This window comes from Protopterus annectens, chromosome 8.part0 (genome assembly GCF_019279795.1).
Source record: "Protopterus annectens isolate FY-2018-M chromosome 8.part0, PAN1.0, whole genome shotgun sequence".
Lineage (NCBI taxonomy): Eukaryota > Metazoa > Chordata > Ceratodontiformes > Protopteridae > Protopterus > Protopterus annectens.
Window position 1 is genome coordinate 1193469212 of NC_056741.1, and position 21887 is coordinate 1193491098.

The window sequence follows — 21887 nt, forward strand, 5'->3', positions numbered from 1 at the left end:
CAATCTCTGCTTGACTTACAAAGCCATGTCTGACCCAGCTCTGTTAAAAATGCTGCATCTAAAGAAATCCAAATCCCTCCGCACCACATGATTCAGAGACCTCAACCTCATTACCACAATCAACACAACATGCTGGAGGGACAGGTTCATAACCCAGAGACTGCCCATGTTCTGGAATAGACTTCCCAAACATGTCAATCAGAGCACCTCACTGGCCGTCTTCAAGAGAAATCTTGATGAGTGGATGGGAAATAGAAAGTTCATCCTGGAGATCACTGCAGTGGCTCTACTTGATAGAGCCACTGGGAACTAACCTCGGGCAACATGATACCAGGGCACTTCTATGGGCTAGGCTTGCAAAGGCTCCAGGGCCATACACCTATGAACCTATGAACCTATAGTCCCAAAAGCTTAACTTTTTCTTGTTTTGTTTTTATTCACAAAACGTCTATTTCCTATTTGTCCTCTTGTTTTTTTTTTTTTCTTTTTTATTTAGTATTTAAGTCTGACTGCATAAATAAGATTGTAATATTTGAATAACAGCCATGTTCTTTCTTCATGTGAAGTCATAATACAAAATCACATGCATGGGATAAATTACTTTGAAAGTATGTCCCTCCTTACAGCTACCGCTTTATTTTTGCCTACTTTTTTATTTCTCTTGCTACCAAATTATGGCTTACTGTGACCCACAATGCAGCAGTGGACACAAAGGGCATCCTTACTTTATCTGCCTTCTTAAAATGCCGTACTTATCTTGTCCTATACTTCCTTATACTATCAGTTTCTTTTGTTGTCCATATCATAAACAAATTCCTGCAATCTAACATTAGGCAAAACCTACAATATCCCTAGACTAAGAGTATTTCACACCTTACAGTTTCAAGGTTTAACATTTCCATCCATCTTCTATCAATATTTTTTCTATTATAAATGGATTCCATTATTCCATTATAGCTTTTATTGTATGTTTTTTTTTCTCTCCTATACCTGTTACTCTTCTTTTCTTCATTTCTTTTAACTAATATGTTTTTGTGTGTTTGCCTCCCTATCATTTCTTTTAAATAGCAATCACTTTAATCCCTATGTATTTTTCACTGAACAACCTGCATTGCTTCATGACATTTTTGATAGTATGCTTTAATTACTCTAATATCTACTTTCCTTATCACTCTCACCTTGCATTACCTCATTATTTTAAACTTTATTGTTAACTTCATTGCTCTATCCAACACCTGTTAATAGCCGTACTTCTCTTTGGTTAAATTATACCTTTAAATAACAGTCTATATGATTCTTCCATGTAATCAGCACTAAACTTAAAGGTTCTCTGTGCTTGCATTTCCTTATTTTATTCAAACCCATTGTATTGTCCCTAATGAGTTAAGATTCCCATATCCCATTTTAACTCTCCTAACTCTGACAATTTTTGTTTCAATTATGCATTCTGCTGTCATTTTTACTCTCCTCCTAATATATTTATTTACTTACATACTTATTTAGGTTTGTTTATCGGAGTAGTACACTGATCCTAGTAGATCATTTTCAGGCCTGTCTAGAAGTCACGAACTAAAAATAGTAATAAAGCGCTATGAAAAATAAAATCACAAAGTAATAAAAAGCAGACATACATGTCCAGTGTGGCAAATAAAGTATGCAAATTTGTTGCACTTGAATACTTGCTTGCATAAGTAATTATATCAAATAAAGTTATAACTGTCATAAAGAAGTCTGTTTATTGTATTTATCATATTTACATTGTGTGATATCTTTGGAGTAAGTATAGACGAGGGGAATATGAAATAGGAAGTATTCAACAGCAACAGTGACTTTGGAACTTGTGAGCAGGGGATCCCGAGAAATGTTTTCATCTGATTCAGATACTATGGAATCAGGAGCATTTGGCAGTTTTTCAGAGATGTAATTTTTCAGGCATCTCTGAATATCATATTTTAATGAAGATCTCTTAAGGTGCGGAAATTTGCATTTGTACAGCAAAACAAACTGTTGACTATGGCCATGATTAAGACAAATAACTTTATAAATATAACTAGTAGGCACTTTCACTCTTACATCTGCATTAGTTTTTTGCTGATATATTTTTATCTGAAGAAGCACATTAAAACACGAACATGTTTACTAATTTACCTTTATTAATAAAATGTTTTTACTCACATCCATGGTCAATGGCTCATTTGTTTTGTTGTACTTCATATTTATCAAACTGTTGTTTACCAATCCATTTAAAATCTGTGTGTAATTTGCATTTGTTCTGTGGATGACATACTGTATGTACATTGCAGAGTAATACCACATTCAGGGTCTTGTTTCTCTGTGTACAATTCTTTTTGAATTGCAAAGGGTTTTGGAGCACTGCTGCAATCCTGCTTCCCAGCACACAGTGTTTTATGAATTGGGCCAAATGTCTGAATAAGTAGTATATTTTAGAAAAAAAGGGGAGACAGAGAGAAAAAATGTAGAATATTGATTTCTAGTACAATTATCCTGGAGTAGAGATATATGATTATAATAATTTATTTTTTTAAAATGTATTATATTACTATCTGCCAGATGAATTTCCAGTCCATTCAGCATGTACCTTGCAAAGCACATGCAGCATCTGGAGAGACCACAGAGGTTCCTCACCAGGAAAATCCAGGGCCTCAAAAATCTACCATACACAGATAGGCTAAAAGCCCAATTCCTCTACTCAATTTCATATAGACTCCTCAGAGATGATCTCTGTCTGGCATACAAGGTGAACTTGGACCCCACCTTGGTGGGACTGCTGCACATCCGCAAGTCAAGCTCCACTCGAGTAACCTGCATATGTGGCCTCAGCCTGTTCTGAACTGTTGGAACTGTCTTTATATCTACAGGTGGTAGAGATTAAATTTCCTGCGCTTCAAATGTCTGATGCACAGGATGCTGATAAACAGAATGTAAATTACTGTTTCCATACAAAATCATCGTAAGTCTGTATTGAAATATACCCCAACACTGATGCCTTTCTTTAGGTTGAGTTCTCCCTTATGTTTCTGCAACTGTGGAGTTGGTTTATAAAAGTTAAAGTAGTAAGATGTCTCTTCCACACATGGTGGGGGTGGGGTGGATTTGCCCACTGCAAAAAAGCTAGCTGGTTGGGTTTTCACCCTTCCGATACTTTGGGCATGTGTGTTTAGCGGTATGATTCCTTGGTATCTTATCATAGTAGAGCCCCCCTGATGTGGTTGTTGGGTCAGAAATAGAAAATGGATTCCATAATGATGAGGCTGTTGCAAGGCATTTCTCTTAAGTACGGAAAAATTAAAACTAAATAGACCGTGCTCCCTTATTGGCCTTTAAAATCTATGTTTCACAGGGTGTAACCAAGATTTTTGAAATGTAGCACCCATACTTCAGACACTGCATGTCTCCTCACTAAAATTAAATGCTTTATCAAAAAAACAAAACCAATCAAACAAGATTTCAGGGAAAATGCCATTTAACAAAAAATATAACTTAATAAAATTACATTAAATATTAGGGATTTTTAAATTAAAATGCTAGCATATCTGTTTGCATAGAATAAGTTAACTATTTAAAAAAAACATACACCTTGGTATAGGTGGAGTATGTCATGCTAAGCCCTTTATTTTTCTAGATTTCTTGTTTTTCTGCATAGCCCTCCAACCAGGTGCTCTCTTGTTTTGATAAGTATCTATATAAAAATAGCATGAAATGGTACTACTGCATGTAGAACATGATGGCTGGGATTCATCATCATCTTCTTTCGGCTGTTCTATTCAGGGGTCACCACAGTGGATCATCTGTTTCCATTTCTTCCTGGCCTCTGCATCATGCTCTGTCACACCAACCACCTGCATGTCCTCTCTCACCACATCCATAAACCTTATCTTAGGCCTTCCTCTTTTCATGTTACCTGCTAGCTTCCTACTTAGCATCTTTTCCAAATATACACAGCACATGTCCAAACCAATGCAATCTCGCCTCTCTGACTTTGTCTCCAAACCTTCCAACCTGGGCTGACCCTCTAATATACTTATTCCTAATCCTGTCCACCCTCATCACACCCAGTGCAAATCTTACATCTTTAACTCTGCCACATCCAGCTGTAACTCCTGCTTTTTTGTCAATGCCACTGTCTCCAACCCATATAACATAGCTGATATCACTACCCTCTTGTAGACCTTCCCTTTCACTCTTACTGGTACTCGTCTGTCACAAATCACTCCTGACACACTTCTCCACCCACTCCATCCTGCCTGTACTCTCTTCTTCACCTCTCTTCCACACTCACCATTATGCTGAACTATTGATCCCAAGTATTTAAACTCATCCACATTCACCACCTCTACTCCTTGCATACTCACCATTCCTCTATCCTCCCTCTCATTCACACACACATATTCTGTCTTAGTCCTGCTAATCTTCATTCCTCTTCTCTCTGGAGCATATCTTCACCTCTCCAGGGTCTCCTCCACCTGTTCCCTACTCTCACTACAGATCACAATGCCATCTACAAACATCATAGTCCACGGGGACTCCTGTCTGATCTCGTCTGTCAACCTGTCCATCACCATTGCAAATAAGAAAGGACTCAGAGCTGATCCTTGATGTAATCCCACCTGCACCTTAAACGCATTTGTCACTCCCACCGCAGACCTCACCACTGTCACACTACCCTCGTAAATATCCTGTACCACTCTTACATACTTCTCTGACACTCCCGACCTCCTCATACAATACCACAACTCCTCTCTAGGCACCCTGTCATATGCTTTCTCTAAGTCTACAAAAACACAATGCAACTCCTTCTGACCTTCTCTGTACATCTCCATCAACACTCTAAGAGCAAACATCGCATCTGTAGTGCTCTTTCCTGGCATGAAACCATACTGCTGATCATTAATCATCATGTCCCTTGTTAACCTAGCTTCCACTACTCTTTCCCATAACTTCATGCTGTGACTGATCAATTTAATCCCTCTGTAGTTACTACAGCTCTGCACATCACCCTTATTCTTAAAAATCGGTACCAAAACACTTTTTCTCCATTCCTCAGGCATCCTCTCACTTTCCAAAATTTCATTAAACAATCTGGTTAAAAACTCCACTGCCATTTCACCTAAACACATCCATGCTTCCATAGGTATGTCTTCTGGACCAACAGCCTTTCCATTCTTCATCCTCTTCATAGCTATCTTATGTCCTCCTTGCTAATCCATTGCACTTCATGATTCACTATTCCCACATCATCCAACCTTCTCTCCCTCTCATTCTCTTCATTCATCACCCACTCAAAGTACTCTTTCCATCTGCTCAACACACTAACCTCACTTGTAAGTATGTTTCCCTCATTATCCTTTATCACCTTTATCACCTTTACCTGCTGCACATCTTTCCTTTCATGGTCTCTCTGTCTAGCCAATTGGTGCAGGTCCTTTTCTCCCTCCTTAGTGTCCAACCTTTCATACAACTCTTCATATGCCTTATCCTTAGCCTTCGCCACCTCTTTCTTTGCCATGCACCTCATCTCCTTATACTCCTGTCTACTTTGATTCATGAAAGTCAGAAAGACACATTTTAGTATGTGACCTAGATATACCATGGGCCAATGGTTAGGGGAAAATGTAAAATATCTAGGAAATAAAAGCAAACATAGAAAGAAGAAGAAGAATTTGTGTCAGAAAGATAAGCTGCCTCTATGACACAGATGTTTTTAGCAGCCTGAGCACACTGCAGGAGCAAAGCAGAGAGGGAGAGTAGTGAAGGAGTTTAACCTGCTCTCCTCCCTGGAGGGGATGGGGGTTGTGCGCAGGGAGTAAATCCAATGTGGCTCCCACGGACACCTTCTCCTCCCATGCTTCTCGATTGGTGATAGGAGTTGCTTGGTGGGAGCATCTATATGATGCAGGCAAGCTCCATTCCCTTGAACAGATGAGTGTGCATGGAGATGTATAGACAAAAAAAAGAAAAATCCTCAAGCCACCCTAATGGCTCCCAAAACGTTGGTTCATCTCAGCCAACTCTCACTCTTGGTGAATATGGAAAGAATGAGTCAGTTGGCTAAGACAGAGGCTGATGATCAGCAGGCAGCCAGCAGGGGCAAGTGAGCAAAAAGAAAGGTTATGGAAGAAAACAAGAGGAAAGGGCATCAGAAAAACAAGCGCTCTGACTGAAAAGGATAAATGATCACTTTTCTTAATTAATTCAAAACTGTGAGGTGAATGCATTTTTAAGACAATTGTTTCACTGGGGAATTACAACCATGCAATTTTGTGATCATTCTTGTGCCTATTTGTTCTTGCATATAGCTCAGAATACAAGGCCTGACTTTTCACTGCATTGTTATTTTTCAAATTTAAATAATATAGGATATTTTCAAAACTAGACCCTCTCCTTTTCTAAATGATGTATTCCTGAAATATAATTTTGTCACTCTTGAAGTGACACCATTTGCAAAAATGGGAAAAGTGGTTGTGGATGGATGGATGGATGGATGGATGGATGGATGGATGGCCGGATGGATGGCCGGATGGATGGATGGACAGATGGTCTGACACTAAACTGCTTGTTAACAGTGTGCCTGTACTTCTTGTGCCTTCATGTCTTGCACCTTATTAGTTCCTGAATGCAGAATTCTGCTCGTCAAAGCAAGAGAGCTACATTGTGAAGGTCTGTTCTTTTTATTTTTGGAATATTTTTATTTATTTAAGGTTTGTTGACCCAGACAATAGAGTAATCCAAAAATCAGTCAGTACCTGAGATTAAAGAGCAAAAATGTTATAAAAGTATAAAAAAAATCATAATAGTCTTTGGTCTCAGGTATGCATGCATGTCATTCCTAAAATCTGCATGTAATCGTTCCATTGTTCAGAATGCACTGATGGGTACAGATTGCAGATTGCAGCATTTATGGCCACATGTGCATTGCATTCCCTGTATTTTGTCATTTCTGCACTATGCAGTAATGGAGAAACAGACTGCTGTTCAAAAATGGAAGTAGATTCATAGCTCTTTTCCATTGCTGAAGCCATCTTGTATGAGCTTTTTGTTACATAAGTCACTGGGACTGACTATCATTTTAATAAAGATTTAGAATGCGATAATAACTGCTACCTCTGCTACAACTAATAATACTACTTCAGTTTCTTCTTCAACATGACTCAAACTCCAAGCATCTCTGGCAGTTATACTAAGTTTGGTTGAAGTAATATGCACTCAAAAGCTGTCATGTAACTTGAATTTTTCTTCATGACGTGGTATCTTGCATTTAGGTACAATTAAGTGAAGGATGCAGGGGAGCTCACCCTGCATGGAAATGCGTGGAATCTACCACGTGGCACATAAAATATTTAAATTTTCATTTCTTTAGAAAATTGATATAAATCTTCCATCAAGCTGTTTTATCACATCATTCCTTACTAGTGTAGAAACATTCATGAATTTACATTCCATCATTTGTATAATAATACTGATATTATTGCATAGTATATAAAAAATGTCAAAAGTGCCAAATTAGCTCTGCTACCTAACAGTGTGAAGAGTTTTATGGTTCTTGGTTGTTTACTTAACTTTGTATGGACCAATACTGGACTGCCAATTTCATGACAATATATTCAAAGTCATTAAAGGTAGCTCTGAAGTGCACAAAATGCATTATGTTTGCTATGACATCACATAATGATTGAGGTTCAGCGAATACGGGAATGCTGAATATGTGTTGGACTATTCCCATATTGCTGAACTACAATTCTAAGAGTGTTCTGTGCAGTGAATGCCACTGTGCATTCGCTCATATGTGGTCGACATTAAGATTAGAAATCACGGTACAGTGTGGATCGGGAAATTTATCTTTTTCCTCACTGTAGTGCGATCTCGGAGTTGGAATATATAATTTTCAGGGGGTGTGGGGGTGCAGGGGGGCTTGCCCCCCTGAAAAAATGTGTATGTCAGCGATTTGTACTGATAGAAAGCAGGTAGGTGTAAGTGGCAGCAGGTATAACTAACAATGATATCGAAAATACCGAATTCGATATCATCGGACATTTGTTTTTGTCATTTTCACCTAATTAGTATGCAGCACATCTGTATTATGACTCGATAATGTGAATACATTACATTGTAAATTTCACTCTTTTGATAGTAAACCAATTTTAATATACAAAACTACTGCACAGACATTCATAGAAAGTACGTCATGAGGCTGAAGGCCAAAAGCACTCATATGCATGGACTCTGTCTCACTTTATCCATCTCACAAAACATGTCAAGATGAATACATCTTATGTAAAGGGTGGTACATTGTATGAGGGTCAGCACCACATTACTCATAACAACCAGATATAGTGTAGAATGCTTAAATGTTTTATAAAAAATCAGAGACATTCTCCTTAAGACATTGGAGAGATCAGTTTACAAGTCTTTTCTGATATGCAAACAGTAAAATGAGTCTTAAGTTCTGCAAAAACTAGTCGGCAACCTCAAGGTGGTGATTAAACTTCAAAGTTATGCATCAGAATTTTTTCTTCATATAGTTCATATGAAAAGTACCATGGAATGAAATAATGTGTGTCTGGAGATAATTAATTACACTACATGGAAAAGTCTATTACATGACTTTTACTAGTATAATAAAACAATGTGTTTTCTGGACATTCCTATCTGCTATCACCCACTCTTCTGCACTTCCACAGTTTTGGATGTGGTCAAATTTAGCAAGCTTTAGCTATTTAAACTTGCAGTAAGTGAAAAAAAAGACTACTTACCAAATGTTGCTGTCTGTCTTTGTCGTCTTCTCCAGTAAAGGAAGAGCCCAGTCATGAACAAAATAAGCAACATAATGCTTGGAATGATAAAAATTATACAGGTGATAGTTGTTCCAAAGGGAAAGAGAGATCTGTTGTAAACTGGTGAGAAAAAAAAGTTTGTTAATTTCATTGCATTCTACTTGAAGCATTTCTTATGAAGCCTTATATTTCAGTATGCATACATTTTGTATTGATAATAAAGTAATTTCTATTAAATTTAGAGTGAGAGAGACAGAAAGGTGAGCAGGTGAAAGGAGTACAAGCAGACTGTAATCAAAACCTTTAAGATGTATATATTTAACATCTCAGTATTAGCTCCCTTTTTGCCTTTGTTACATTATCTGTATAGATCGCCATACTTTAAACTGTTTTTTTCTGTGAAACATCGACTTCTTGAAAGTCAGTGTTTCAAAAGAATGAAAAAGATGTCCAAAAACCAAAAAGGTGAAAAATTGCTTTTGTCCTTGGTTTTTGTAAGGGGACAAGCCTCTTGCACCATCCAGTTTGGCAATCAGGCCTCCCACATCCCACAAACTTATATATACCAACTCCAGGGTCACACTAACTTGATCAAAGGAGAAATCTCCCTAAAATTTTAATCTTACACAATTAGAAATCACACTGGCAATGATTTCCAATGGGAAAAAAGTTCAATGTTATGCCGTTCATCTTTTTTTTTCTGTCAGTTACTGACGCTCAATCAATTTCTTTGCATAATTTGTATTTTCCAGTGTTCTGTTATTTACTGCATTTGTCTATGGCAAATTTCTCATGTATACTTGTGTCATTTCTGTTATTGTTTTGACTTCTGACCCAGGTAATGGCTGATAAGGATTTTGTACCAGCTCATCAATCTGATTAACAAACAGAGCAAAAATACGTGGGAAAAATGAAAGTATAACTCTTAAAAAGCAAACAGATAATGAAAAACTTGAAAATAACAAGCACATGTGTGAAGAATGAACCCGTGACCTTGTTATGGCTCCATTCAGCAAAATGGAGGCAACAGTAAAATAGAATTCCCAGGTAACTAAATTTTAAGCATAACATAAATTGAAATATGGACAAAGCAAATAATATATTTTAAACCCTTCTGGATGGAGGAAGATCATGATTTGAAGTGTACAGTGGTGTCTACCAATAAAGAATCCATTGTGCACCAGACTAGAACTGCAACCATGTACTTTTTGTGTTACAGTAACTCTGAGGCTTAATTAGACCCCATCCTATTCCTTAGTGAGTGAGGCTCAGAACAGAGGTCTGACACTGCCTTATGCTACTTAATGGTGATATGTAAGGAGCAACAAATGTACTTTCATGGGACTGCAGGAACAACAGTGTTTCTTTATAACGACAAGATGTCCTTAGAACTTTAGCCACGTAAGGGTGATGGAACCTAGACAGTGTTTTTAATATTTGTTGTTAAAAATGTGATTATGCAACATATAAAATTAAAAAATATACCAAAAAAGAAGGAAAATCTTGTTTGAAAAGTTGCCATATAATTTTCTTGTAGAACCCCCATTTCTCAAATTAATATATTTATGTGTTTGTTTGTTTATATATTTATTGATGCTTGTCTGTTGACTGGAATAGTGAACCAACCCATACAGGCCCATTTCAGTCACTGCATAAGGCATATGAATCCAAATGAAAAGATTAAGCTATATTAATTGTTATCTATGAACTGATGCTGTACAAAATTTATTTAGTGCATGAAATGTGGTGATTATTCTCTCAAAGCAAGAAAAAGGCAAATCAGTTAAGCTGTTCTGTAGTGCAAGACCCTATCTTAATTGTTAAGCACCCCTGCTTCAGTTGTTAAGATTGGGTATTCCACTAGTCAGTAAAACCTGTCAGTAATGGCCAACAAACAAAAGAGACAGAAATAAAAGCAGACAGTCATTATGGACACAGAGATATATGAATTAAGAATGCTCATTATGTTACATGACGAGACATTTTATAAAGGAGTAGAAAAGAGAGGCCATTAAAAAAATAGATGGATAGTTGGTGGTATGAGAACTTTCTAGAAGGGACAATCTCATTAAACCTGTATGAATATTTTTCTGTTTGAAAATAGTTATTGAATTTTTGATGTTTTGTAAATTCAGAAAGACACCATAAATTTGCCCTAAGACCAATAATATCAGCTAAGGCTTCACAACTGGAACCTTTCTCCAGCTTCATAGATGCAGCTTTAAAAGAAGTTCTGTTTAAAACTCCATCATTTTTAAGGGACACTTTTCATTTTAAAGAAAAGTTACTGCAAGCGACTGTCACTGAGAAAGATTATTTGGTGACACTGGATGTCAAATCATCATGTACCAATATTCCAGATGAACTAAGGTTGAATGGGTCTCAAATCTGTTATTTGATGATCACAAATTCAGTATAGGGGAGGTGAGATTTTTAGGTGAAAGGATTGATTATATTTTAAATTCTAATTATTTTTGTTTTTAAAGGAATGTATTTTCAGCAGTTAGTGGGAGTGGCCATGGGAGCTACCGAGATGTCTAATTTCACTAATTTAGTTATGGCATATTGGGAAAAACACTATATATGGAGCAGACAGGATTTTACATTAGTTAAGTTTTATGCACAATTTAGTAACCACACCAAAATGGCACAAACCTGCACCAGCTCAAAGAACTCAAGAGACAGCAAGTACAAACCCCAGGATTATGTTAATCCACACACAAAAAGTAAAAAACAGTTTAGCGCTTATGTCCTTTTTAACATATAAGACTTCATCATAACTGGTAACTAACAAGCTGGCAATAATTATATAACATCAGTTATGACAAAATGGTGGTTTTAATGGGGGTCTGAATGGAGAGATGATAAGTCAGCAAGCAAAGGAGAGTAGTATTGCTGAAATTTAATTCATCCTCATGTCTTGGTATTTTCATAAGATGGATCCTGTTTTTCACAAAATTTCACCAATATGACACTACATTACACCATGATAGAATGAGTCCCCAAAGTAAGGAGAAACAGGAAGATCAGGAGACATCTCAAAAGGAAATATGGACATGGGAAAGAAAAAGAGATTTAATATGGTATAATATTTATGCAAAGGAGAAAGCAAAGTTAATCGATATAAAAAGAACAACACCAAAGATATTTGAAGAAAAATACAGGTAAAAAGCATGGAAAATTTTACAATACAAAAAATAAGAAGAGAAAGTGGAAAAGTAGAAAAGGAGATTAGTAATGGAGGAGTTAAAGAAACAGAAACTGAGGTCATGGAGTACCTGCAAAGTGAAGGATTCAGTGTAGAAAATCTAACTCAGAAAACAGCACAACAGGATAGAGCAACAGACATCCAAATTAAGGAGAAATCAGTGGAACTGAAAGCAACTAGTCAGTTGCTATATGAAGATACTTTGGAGCCTTCCATAGGAAACTTGTATAAACATTCACTTGAAGCTGGACAGCAAGGGAAGGAACAGGAAACTGTGAAAACTCTGATGCAGTCAATGTTGAGGAGTGACAGGCCAGTGATTTCCCATATGACAGAGCAACGGATGACAAAAGGATGAAACTGAAGACAATGTGCCACAGGAAGATGCTATAGAACTTTCTATAGAGTGCCTGCAGAAAATGGAGAACAAAAAAGTGTCCTCAGTTTAGAAAAATATGAGCTCAGAGAAGAGTTGCTTGATTTAATAGAGATAGATAGACATATTAAGAGCAATGAATGAAATAGACTGCAGAAGGTAAAAAAAAAAGTTAGAAGTTTGATAAAACAAATGAACACAGTAATTAGGACTGTCTATAGAGATCCATGTAATATAACAGAAGTAAACAGGATATATTACTATGCAGCTAAATTAATAACTGATAAAGTTCTGCCACAAGAACACAGGGTAGCAAGGGAAAGGAAGGGGGAAAAATGAATACTATCACAGAAGTATTGAATAGAGAAAATTATAAAACAATTAAGACAAGAAGTGTCACTGTTAGAAGACTATAGAAGAGGAAACAGATAAACAAAAATACTCAGAAAGATAGACATGGTAAAAGCAGTGCTCAGTGTTATAATGGATTTATCATGCAGTATCACAAATAAACTAAAAATCTCAGCACAAGCTGAAAAACTTAGAAGATACACAGATAAATATAAAGTAAAAATTACAAAATAAACAATTTATTGATGACCCCAAAACATTTTAAAGAGAATTGGAAAACAAGGTAAAAGTAATGGAAACACCACCAAAAAAGAAGAAATAGATACATTTGGAAAAATATTTATGAAAATCCCATGGAAAATAACAAATATGTTAAATGGATAGACGTAAAAGAATGAATAAAAAGTTCAATGGTACAGGATATGAAATGGGATGAAGTAACACCCAGAGAGATTGAAACAAAATTAAGAAAAACCTCCAAATGGAAAACCCCAGCCCCGACATTACCTAACTGCTGGCTAAAAGTATTAATATCTTTACACGAAGATTTAGCTATGAGTAAGAGCTACTTATATCCCCAACTTGAACAAACACCAACCTAGCTAACAACAGGAAAAGCAACACTCTTATTTAAGAGTGAACCTGCAAGTTATCCTAAAATTTATAGACCAATAACTTGCCTTCCAACATCATATAAACTATATACCAGAATTGATGCCAACAGAGTTTATAGTCATTTAGAAGAAAATTCAATTATGGCAATAGAACAAATGGGCAATAAAAGAAAGTCATATGGAACAAAGGATCATTTGCTGTTAAATTAAGTCATAGTGGAGGACTGTAAAAGGGGAAGAATTTAAGTATGGCATGGATTGACTACAAAAAAGCATTTGACAGTATCCCACATTCATGGATAAAAGAGTGCTTAAATGTGTATAAGATATACCTTACACTGATTGATTACATCACAGCGACCATGAAACAGTGGCAAACCACTTTGCAGATGAGCCATGATAAAGGACAAATTATTACTCCAGGGATAAAAATTCAAAGGGGGATATTCCAGGGTGAGTCTCTGTCACCGCTTCTATTCTGTCTTGCCCTTAACCAGTTAAGCTGTCTAGTTAACAGAATAGGCCATGGCTATAATTTGGCTCCCAGAAAGCAACAAAATATAAAGACTTCTCATTGTCTCTTTGCCAATGATTTAAAACTGTATAGGTCATCAGATGAGGAAGTAAAAGCACAACTGCATGTAGTCAAAACTTTTTTAGAGGATATAATAATATTATTTGGTATTGATAAATGTGCAAAAGCAACCTTTAAAGCAGGAAAGCTGCAGCACCAAGAAAACATCAGTTTGTGACAAGAATGTGATATAAAAGAACTTGAGCAAGAGGGAGTGTATAAATATTTGGGAATTGATGAAGGAACAGCAATAAAACATGAACAAATGCAAATAATACTTAGTAAGGAATATTTTAGAAGACTTACATTATTCCTGAAAACAGCATTGACCTCTAGGAACAAAGTCCAAGCTATAAACCAATTTGCTCTTTTTGTCTTAACTTATACCTTTGGAGTGACTGATTGGCCCCAAAAGGTGTTGGATAGATTAGACAAGAAAAAAAGAAGGATGCTTCATGCTCATCAGATGATTTATAAAAATCAATGCATACCAAGATTATATATCCCATGTTCTAAAGGAGGTATGGGTCTCCTCAAAATTGATTCTATGCATAGATCTGCAATTCTGGGACTGCATACATATCTGCTGACCTCACAAGACCCAAATATAGTGAATGTTTTGAAACATGAGGAGAAAAAGTCTAAGATGACTTCCCTTCTCAGTCTAGCAGAAGCATATCGGGATCAAGTGGGAATGGAAATCACACCAGAAGCAGATAAAAATCAAGCAGCAACTGAATGTGATCAAATGACAAGGCAAGAAATGTGGAATATATATATATATATATATATATATATATATATATATATATATATATATAACTGCAAGTATAGGAAACTCTTGGAACAACCTCATGTTGATCAGGATCAAACCCAGGAATGGTTAAGAAGAGGCGATTTCAAACCAAAAGATGAAAGGTTAATACTGGTGGCCTAAGACAGTAGGTTACATATACGCTGGTTTACAAACTCCACTGAACGCATGGAGAGATGGACAAATGTAGGTTTTGTAAAACATAACTGGAAATGGTTGCACATCTTGTTGCTGGTTGTGATATACTAAAGGCAGAAGGACTCTATACTGGAAGGCATAATAATGTGGCAAGATTGTTACAGTGGGGATTGTGCAAACATTATAATACCAAAGTGGCTGAAAAACATTGGAAACATGATCTACAAAGCATTATGGAAAATGATTAAGTCTACATCACATGAGATCACCCATTACCAACAGTCCAAAAGATAGATGCGAGAAAGCCAGATATAGTGGTCCATGAAAAGAAGACAAATGTAGGATTGATTATTGAAACTGCTACACCCAGTGACTACAGTGTCTTATGTACAGAGAGTTACAAAGTCATAAATTATCAGGATTTGGAGCCGGAAATGAGAGCAATGTGGAAGAAAACTACCCAGACAGTTCCAGTAGTAGTAGTAGGGGCAATGGGTCTTATAAAAAGAAATGTACACTCATACTTCAATATGTTACCAGTACATGTAACCCCATATGAATTGCCAAGGGAGTCATTACTAGGCACATTGTAGTGCTGCAAAGAGCACTTTTGGCTACCATCAAAGATTGATACAATACTAATTTCATGAACTTTAATCGTACTTTGACTTAGGAATGAGGTTCCATTCCCATCATGGTATTATAAACCCAAATGACTTGGAAAAATTAAAATAGTGGTTTTAAAGCTATGATGTCTGTTTAAAGCAGTCTGTGAAAACTCATACTCAAAGGCACCAAAAATCATCATACAACCACCTACTTTTACAACAAAATTGATTAAAAAATTAACTTGATTTCTCATATAAAGTCTTTAAAAAAGTAACCTTAAAAATATTTACGCCAACTATATTATTTTTTATAAATATTAACATTAAGAAAATATATAAATTCTTACAATTTAGCAGCACACATATGAAGGATGGAAGTTATTGAAATATGTTCATTTATCCCAGGTTGTGTGTATGCATTTAACCTAAATTACCATAATAATTCTTTATTCTCTAATTTGTTCTCAAAAGCACCACCCTATAATTAGGAACCACTGTTTCTAAAATGGCAAACAGAAACTTTTTTAAATCCTTACCTCATGATGGAATGTTTAAAAAAATGTATTGTTTATATTCTCCTTTTCAATGTCATAAATGTGTTCATAAATTCTTTTACGGAACATCCTTTCAGTTTTTCCACATAATAACATGAAGAGGTGTTACAAATGGCCAGATAAATCTAACCCTTACTAAAATTGTTACCCTTCTATGGAAGACATAAATTTATGTTCTTTGTAAATAAATTGGCATTGTTTGCAACACCTGCATAGGGTCACAGGATCAAAGGAGATTACTAGGTTAACTGCCCCAGGGCTCTTACAAGCCTAGCCAAGTTCAACCCATGTTTCCAAGGGTGTCTAGTTCAAGCAGACATTAAAATCAGCATCTATTGCCCCTGTCCAAGAGAGACATGGATGGAACCCCTGGGGTGAATTTCTGGTTACCCATTAAATTGTCCAAATTGTGCTTAAATAGGGCCAACGAGAGGCTTTGTTTAACATGAATAGGAAGCTTATTCCAAAGATGGGGCAACTTCTGTGAGGCAAATCTGTCTCTCCAGCAAGTTCTGTTGATTTCCCATACCAGATTAAGGGCCTTTGAGCACGTGACCCATGTGTCATTTGACTTGTGAATGTGCAGCATTTCCATCAAAGCTGGGTCAGAGATTGCTCTATATGCAAGAGATAAGTCATCTCTGAGCAGTCTATATGACACAGAGTAAAGTGACACTGATTTCAGTCTGTTCGCATAAGACAGATCTTGAAGACTCTGAATTTTCTTTGTAAGTAACCTTTGTGGTCTCTCCAATTGCTGCAGGTACTTGGAAAGGAACATACCAAAGAGACTGTTGTACTCTATTATTAGCCTGATGAGGGAAGAGTATGTGGGGGTTATAACCTCTGTTTTGTGTACCTTTCAATTAATCGCACCCATTCCCCATACACATTTGCTTTCTTTACAATAAATTCCTGATATTGTCTGCAGGCTTAAATACAAATTTTTAAAAATATACTGCTTGTGTTAAAAATATTCCAGTTCTTAGTAACTATGTTCTTAACTACTTAGTAACTATGTTCTTAACTATTTGACTCCATAAGTTGTACTGCAAAACAAGAGCCCTATCAAAATTTCTTACACTTTCTGTCATGTCCCTGGGTATATCACTGACAAGCTGTTTCTGTAAACCAGCAACCAAAATTGATGGAAAATTGCCTTTCATCCTTTCTTTAATTTCATCACTAATATCAAAAGATAACTTTTTAGGGTATCCTCTTTATAAAACATTTGTGTTAACTTATCATTCTCAGTGTTATAAACCCTATCATCAGAAACATCCATGTTAGATGAGTGAATTGTCCTTTGAGTATACCCTTCTTCAACTTATATGGGTGGAAACTCCCAAAGTGTAAATAACTATTTCTAAATGATGGCTCATGATAAGTCTTTTATGAGAAATTCCCATCAACCACAAATATACTTGCATCCAAGTAATAAACAGTGTATTTATTATCATGGTGGGTAAATTTTTAAAAATGCTGTTGCCTCATTGATGAAATTAATAAAACCCTCGATATTCTTTTATGAACCAATCCAAATAATAATATGTCATCAAGTTACCTTAAATACAATAACAGTATTTGTAATAATCAGATGGAAAAATGTATTTCCTCTCCCAAGCCAACATCACTAAATTTGTGATCATGGGAGCACAAACAACACCCATTGTGACACCCTTAATCTGACTTGAATGTCTCCCACTCAAAGTATTCAAAATTGTTCCCTAAAACTACTTCAACACATTCTCTAATAACTTTAATGTCACACCCGCTCAGAAAATCAAAACTTAAGATTGCTTCTTGAGAAAAGCTCATACCCTCATCTTGAGGAATAAAAGTGAAAACATTGATCACATTAATAGTAAGAAATCTGGCTTCATTGCTTTATGAATCATTAGTTATTCTACCAAATCTCAGAATCCCATAAGAATGTGTTTCAACTTGATAAAAATTGGTTTTAACAGTCTATCAATATACACTGCAAATGGGTATGTTTTGGAGCCCTGTGCTGCTATGATAGGTAAAACAGATTATTATAAATACTTTTGTATATCTTAGGTATCCCAAATATAGTTGGTAATCACTGGATGTGGATTCCTCAAAATAATAGTAGATAGGTCCATCAACAAACCCCTTATATAACCAATCCTCAAGTAACAAACAGATCTTCCTATAACTTATATCTATTTCGATCCTTGAAAACTCAAAATAAGTGCTGCCATCATGTAAAATATAAAAAATAGCAGTAATGTAATCAATAGAGTAAAAATGACCACAAAACCACATTTGCCTGGTTTTATTATTCTATGTATTTTCTCACCAGTCAAATTTTTCATTAACATAAAATGAAAGTGCTAAACTATATTTTTTTCTTTTTGTGTGTGTCTGGATTAATAAAATCATTGGGTTGGTACTTGCTGTCTCTTGAGTGCTTCAAGCTGGTCCATGTTTGTGCAGTTTTGGTTTGGTTACTAGTTCGAGCCTGCACATTTACCATTATTGTTTTTGTGAGTTGTTTTTCTGCACAATTTATTGGTGATCTTTTTTTGAGATGGAGTAGCATTACTGAGTTGTTGTTTTTAAGTTAATTTAAACAGAGAAGCAGAATTCTTGAAGTTTTCAAGCAATATAAATGATTCTTCAATCATCTTTTTTGAATATAAAAGTTAACAAAATTAGTGGTACCCTGTTTACTGAGATCAGTTATAAGAACCCATCAAGTAATTCCTTGTTGCATACTCATAGTATGCATCCAAACACCAAAAAAGTGGGTGATAAAATCTATGTTCACCACAGTAAAAACAATATAACCAATGAGGCTAATGAAGTTTCAGAAGTGGAAGCACACTTGAAGGACAGACATTTAGAGAGGACATACCCAGTCAAACTAATAAATGGTACAATAGTGACTTTATATCATTAAGAACAACAAAACAATACTGTTCAGTGTAATTCAGTAATGTGTCTCACTTACAGTCTGAATAGTAATGGTAGAAAGAATATTATGATCAATAATTGGAGATTGTTTAATACCAATGTAAAGTTTGAAAACTCTTGGGAGAGGAGCCCTTGTTTACTACCATAAGGAATGTGAGCATAAAAAATATGTTAGAAATGAAAAATAGTGGGTTAATTATATCATTTCCAATAACAGCAATAGTTTTAAGTGTTTTAGTTGCTCCATTTTTAAGTACATTAATGATGCACTGAGTGTTATTTACTCCCAGGAGTTTTCACTTGTAAAGCCAAATATGGAGTTTATTTGGCTACCTCATTGGCGTGTTCTAATTTCTACATAGGGAAGACAGTTCACAAACTTAGAGAAAGGATTTTTGAACATAAAAGGTCTATTAGAAATAGAGACCCATTAAATGCTTTATATAACCACAATGAGGAAAGTAATAATTTAAAATATACATATCTTTAGTGTCATAAACCATGCTTTGCCACAGGTACAGAGGTGGGTGCAGGGATGATTATTTGGAATACTTAAAATCTGAATGGCAAATGTTATTGAATTTTACATGGGGTTTTGCATTAAATGTTTCCAACAATTATAAATGTCATTTAAAAAGCCTGAGGAAGTATCAGACATAGGGCATGTGATTCGGATGCACACAACTGATTTTCTTTTTAGTCTGATGAAGTCTTAGCCCTTGCAGTGATCTGAGCGATCAAAGCACTCACTGGTTGTGTTTTTAATGAATTATCACCATTTTGGCTATAACTGCACTCTGCATCCTTGATTTTTCACCATTGGTTCAGCTTGGTAGTGACATTTTTATTGGGTTAGAACTTAAAACAGTTTTCTTTCTGCCTGCTGACTGTGCCAGCAATCTCTCTCTCTGACATGTTTTCTGTAACATAATGTAATACTGTCTTTCTGATGTTCCCTGCTAAGTGCTTTATTGATTTGAAAGCTGGCAAAACATTTTGGCTTTTTTTCTTTCTTCTGTAGCTTGGGGTACATAGAACAGATCCCTGCACTAGAAAAGACTTATGACTGGGTCTCTGATTATAACTGGCATATTACTTGTTCTCATTGGGGATGCCAAGTTTCACTTTGAGAGCTTTCTTGGCATCCATGACTTGAACACCCGATCATAATCCTCTATGTAATCTATAATACAATTCAAAGAATAAGTGAAATAATGAGAACTACAGGGAAAACAAATAAGAATTTTAGACCATCTACACTGTAAAAAGAGAGAGGTAAGGAATAAATGATGCATACAATTGATTTAACAAAACAGGTATGGGTACAAAATACTAGAACTATCTATTATTATTAGCAAGTGAATTCAGCAGATCAATTGTGAGTAACACAGGAGTAAAGAAAACATTGAAACTACTGTTAACATAGGAAAAGTCAGGACTTTAGGATGTAATTTGAAGCAAATGGAAGAAAATGAATGAAAGAAAGCAGTGTTTATGTGAAAAGGGATTGGAGAGAATATTTATATGTGACTATGTTGTTAACACGAATAGTCAACACTAATCTGAAAAGACTGAGATCAGCATACTACATGACCACCCAAACTAGCCCATCCCAGGTCTTGGAACCAAAAACAGAAACTGATTACTGTTTTTCCTGAATATTTTTAGTATTACATCTCCAATTATAACTGAATAGACTGAGTAGTTTGCAACCTATGTGGTAAGCTCATACCTAAGCATGGGCAGCTCTTAAAGATGTTTCATTTTAAGTGGCACGGTGCAAAGAATCAGGCTTGTCCTTTCTTTAATATTAGCACACTTAGTTAAAACATATCTGGTGAATTTAGATTTTGATAAATCATATTTCACAGAGAACAAGTATGCCACATCTGGAGAAAGGAAAATGTTTAGGATTCCTCAGAAAACATTTTCACTTTCTTTTACTGAACATATGGACATCTAGGAGTTGGCTGTTTATAGCTAATGGGAGTGAAAGCCGGTTCCCTGATTCGTGTGTGTGTGTGTGTGTGTGTGTGTGTGTGTGTGTGTGTGTGTGTGTGTGTGTGTGTGTGTGTGTGTGTGTGTGTGTGTGTGTGTGTGTGTGTGTGTGTGTGTGTGTGTGTGTGTGTGTGTGTGTGTGTGTCTTTGTTCCCCAAAAGAGGTTGAAGGATTTCTCAGCTAAGTATTTCTTGTCGAAGTACTGTAATACTGCTTATGAGTCACATTTATTTGTTTCAATGAGACTTCCTAAACTGTGCTTTTATAATTATTCCACAGTTCTAGCTTATAATTAATTGACATTGGTTTTCTAGTGGAGTCATTTAATGACATGGGTCCACTTTATCTCCTGAATATAATGCAGCTCAAATCACAATTCAATAACAACTCAGAACTCCCTAAAAGTGAGTTCCAGAACCTGATAGTTTGAGTATACAAATGTCCAATATACAAGCACTCAGGCCTGTGCAGTTTACAAGCAAGAAGTACAAATACTAAAAAAAGATCAATGATGGTTGACCTCAAAGTGCAATCAGAAACATACATAAAAGCCCCGTTTCACTCCTTTCCTGAGAGTTTGTAAGCCTGAACAACAAACATCAGTATGCATTTCATTTAATAGCTACCTACATCTAGCCCATACCTACATCTACCATTAAAAAACACATTCAGAAACTAAAACCATACTCACCTGCCCCCAACAGCATTCCCTCGTACTTCCTCAACATATCATCTGAAGCCATTGCCTTCCCCATCAGCATTTTAATAAATCACTCTATCCAAGAAGCCTATGTACCCCAACTTTGGAAAAAGGATTTCGTCATATCCGTGCACAAAGGAGGCAATAATAATAGCTTCATAAACTTCTGCCCCATTGCCATCCTGTCTCCCATCTCTAAACTCCTGGAAAAATATATCCA

General features: G+C 35.9%; 1 protein-coding gene across 1 annotated transcript in view; it reads right to left on the reverse strand.

Moving 5' to 3' along the window:
* The window catches only part of LOC122809296, a 118924-nt gene that overhangs the window by 60161 nt on the left and 36876 nt on the right, over window positions 1–21887 (reverse strand). Inside the window, exon 3 of the mRNA XM_044080679.1 lies at window positions 8772–8912. Within this exon, the coding sequence (XP_043936614.1) occupies window positions 8772–8912 (141 nt within the window). The remainder of the gene's footprint in view (window positions 1–8771; window positions 8913–21887) is intronic.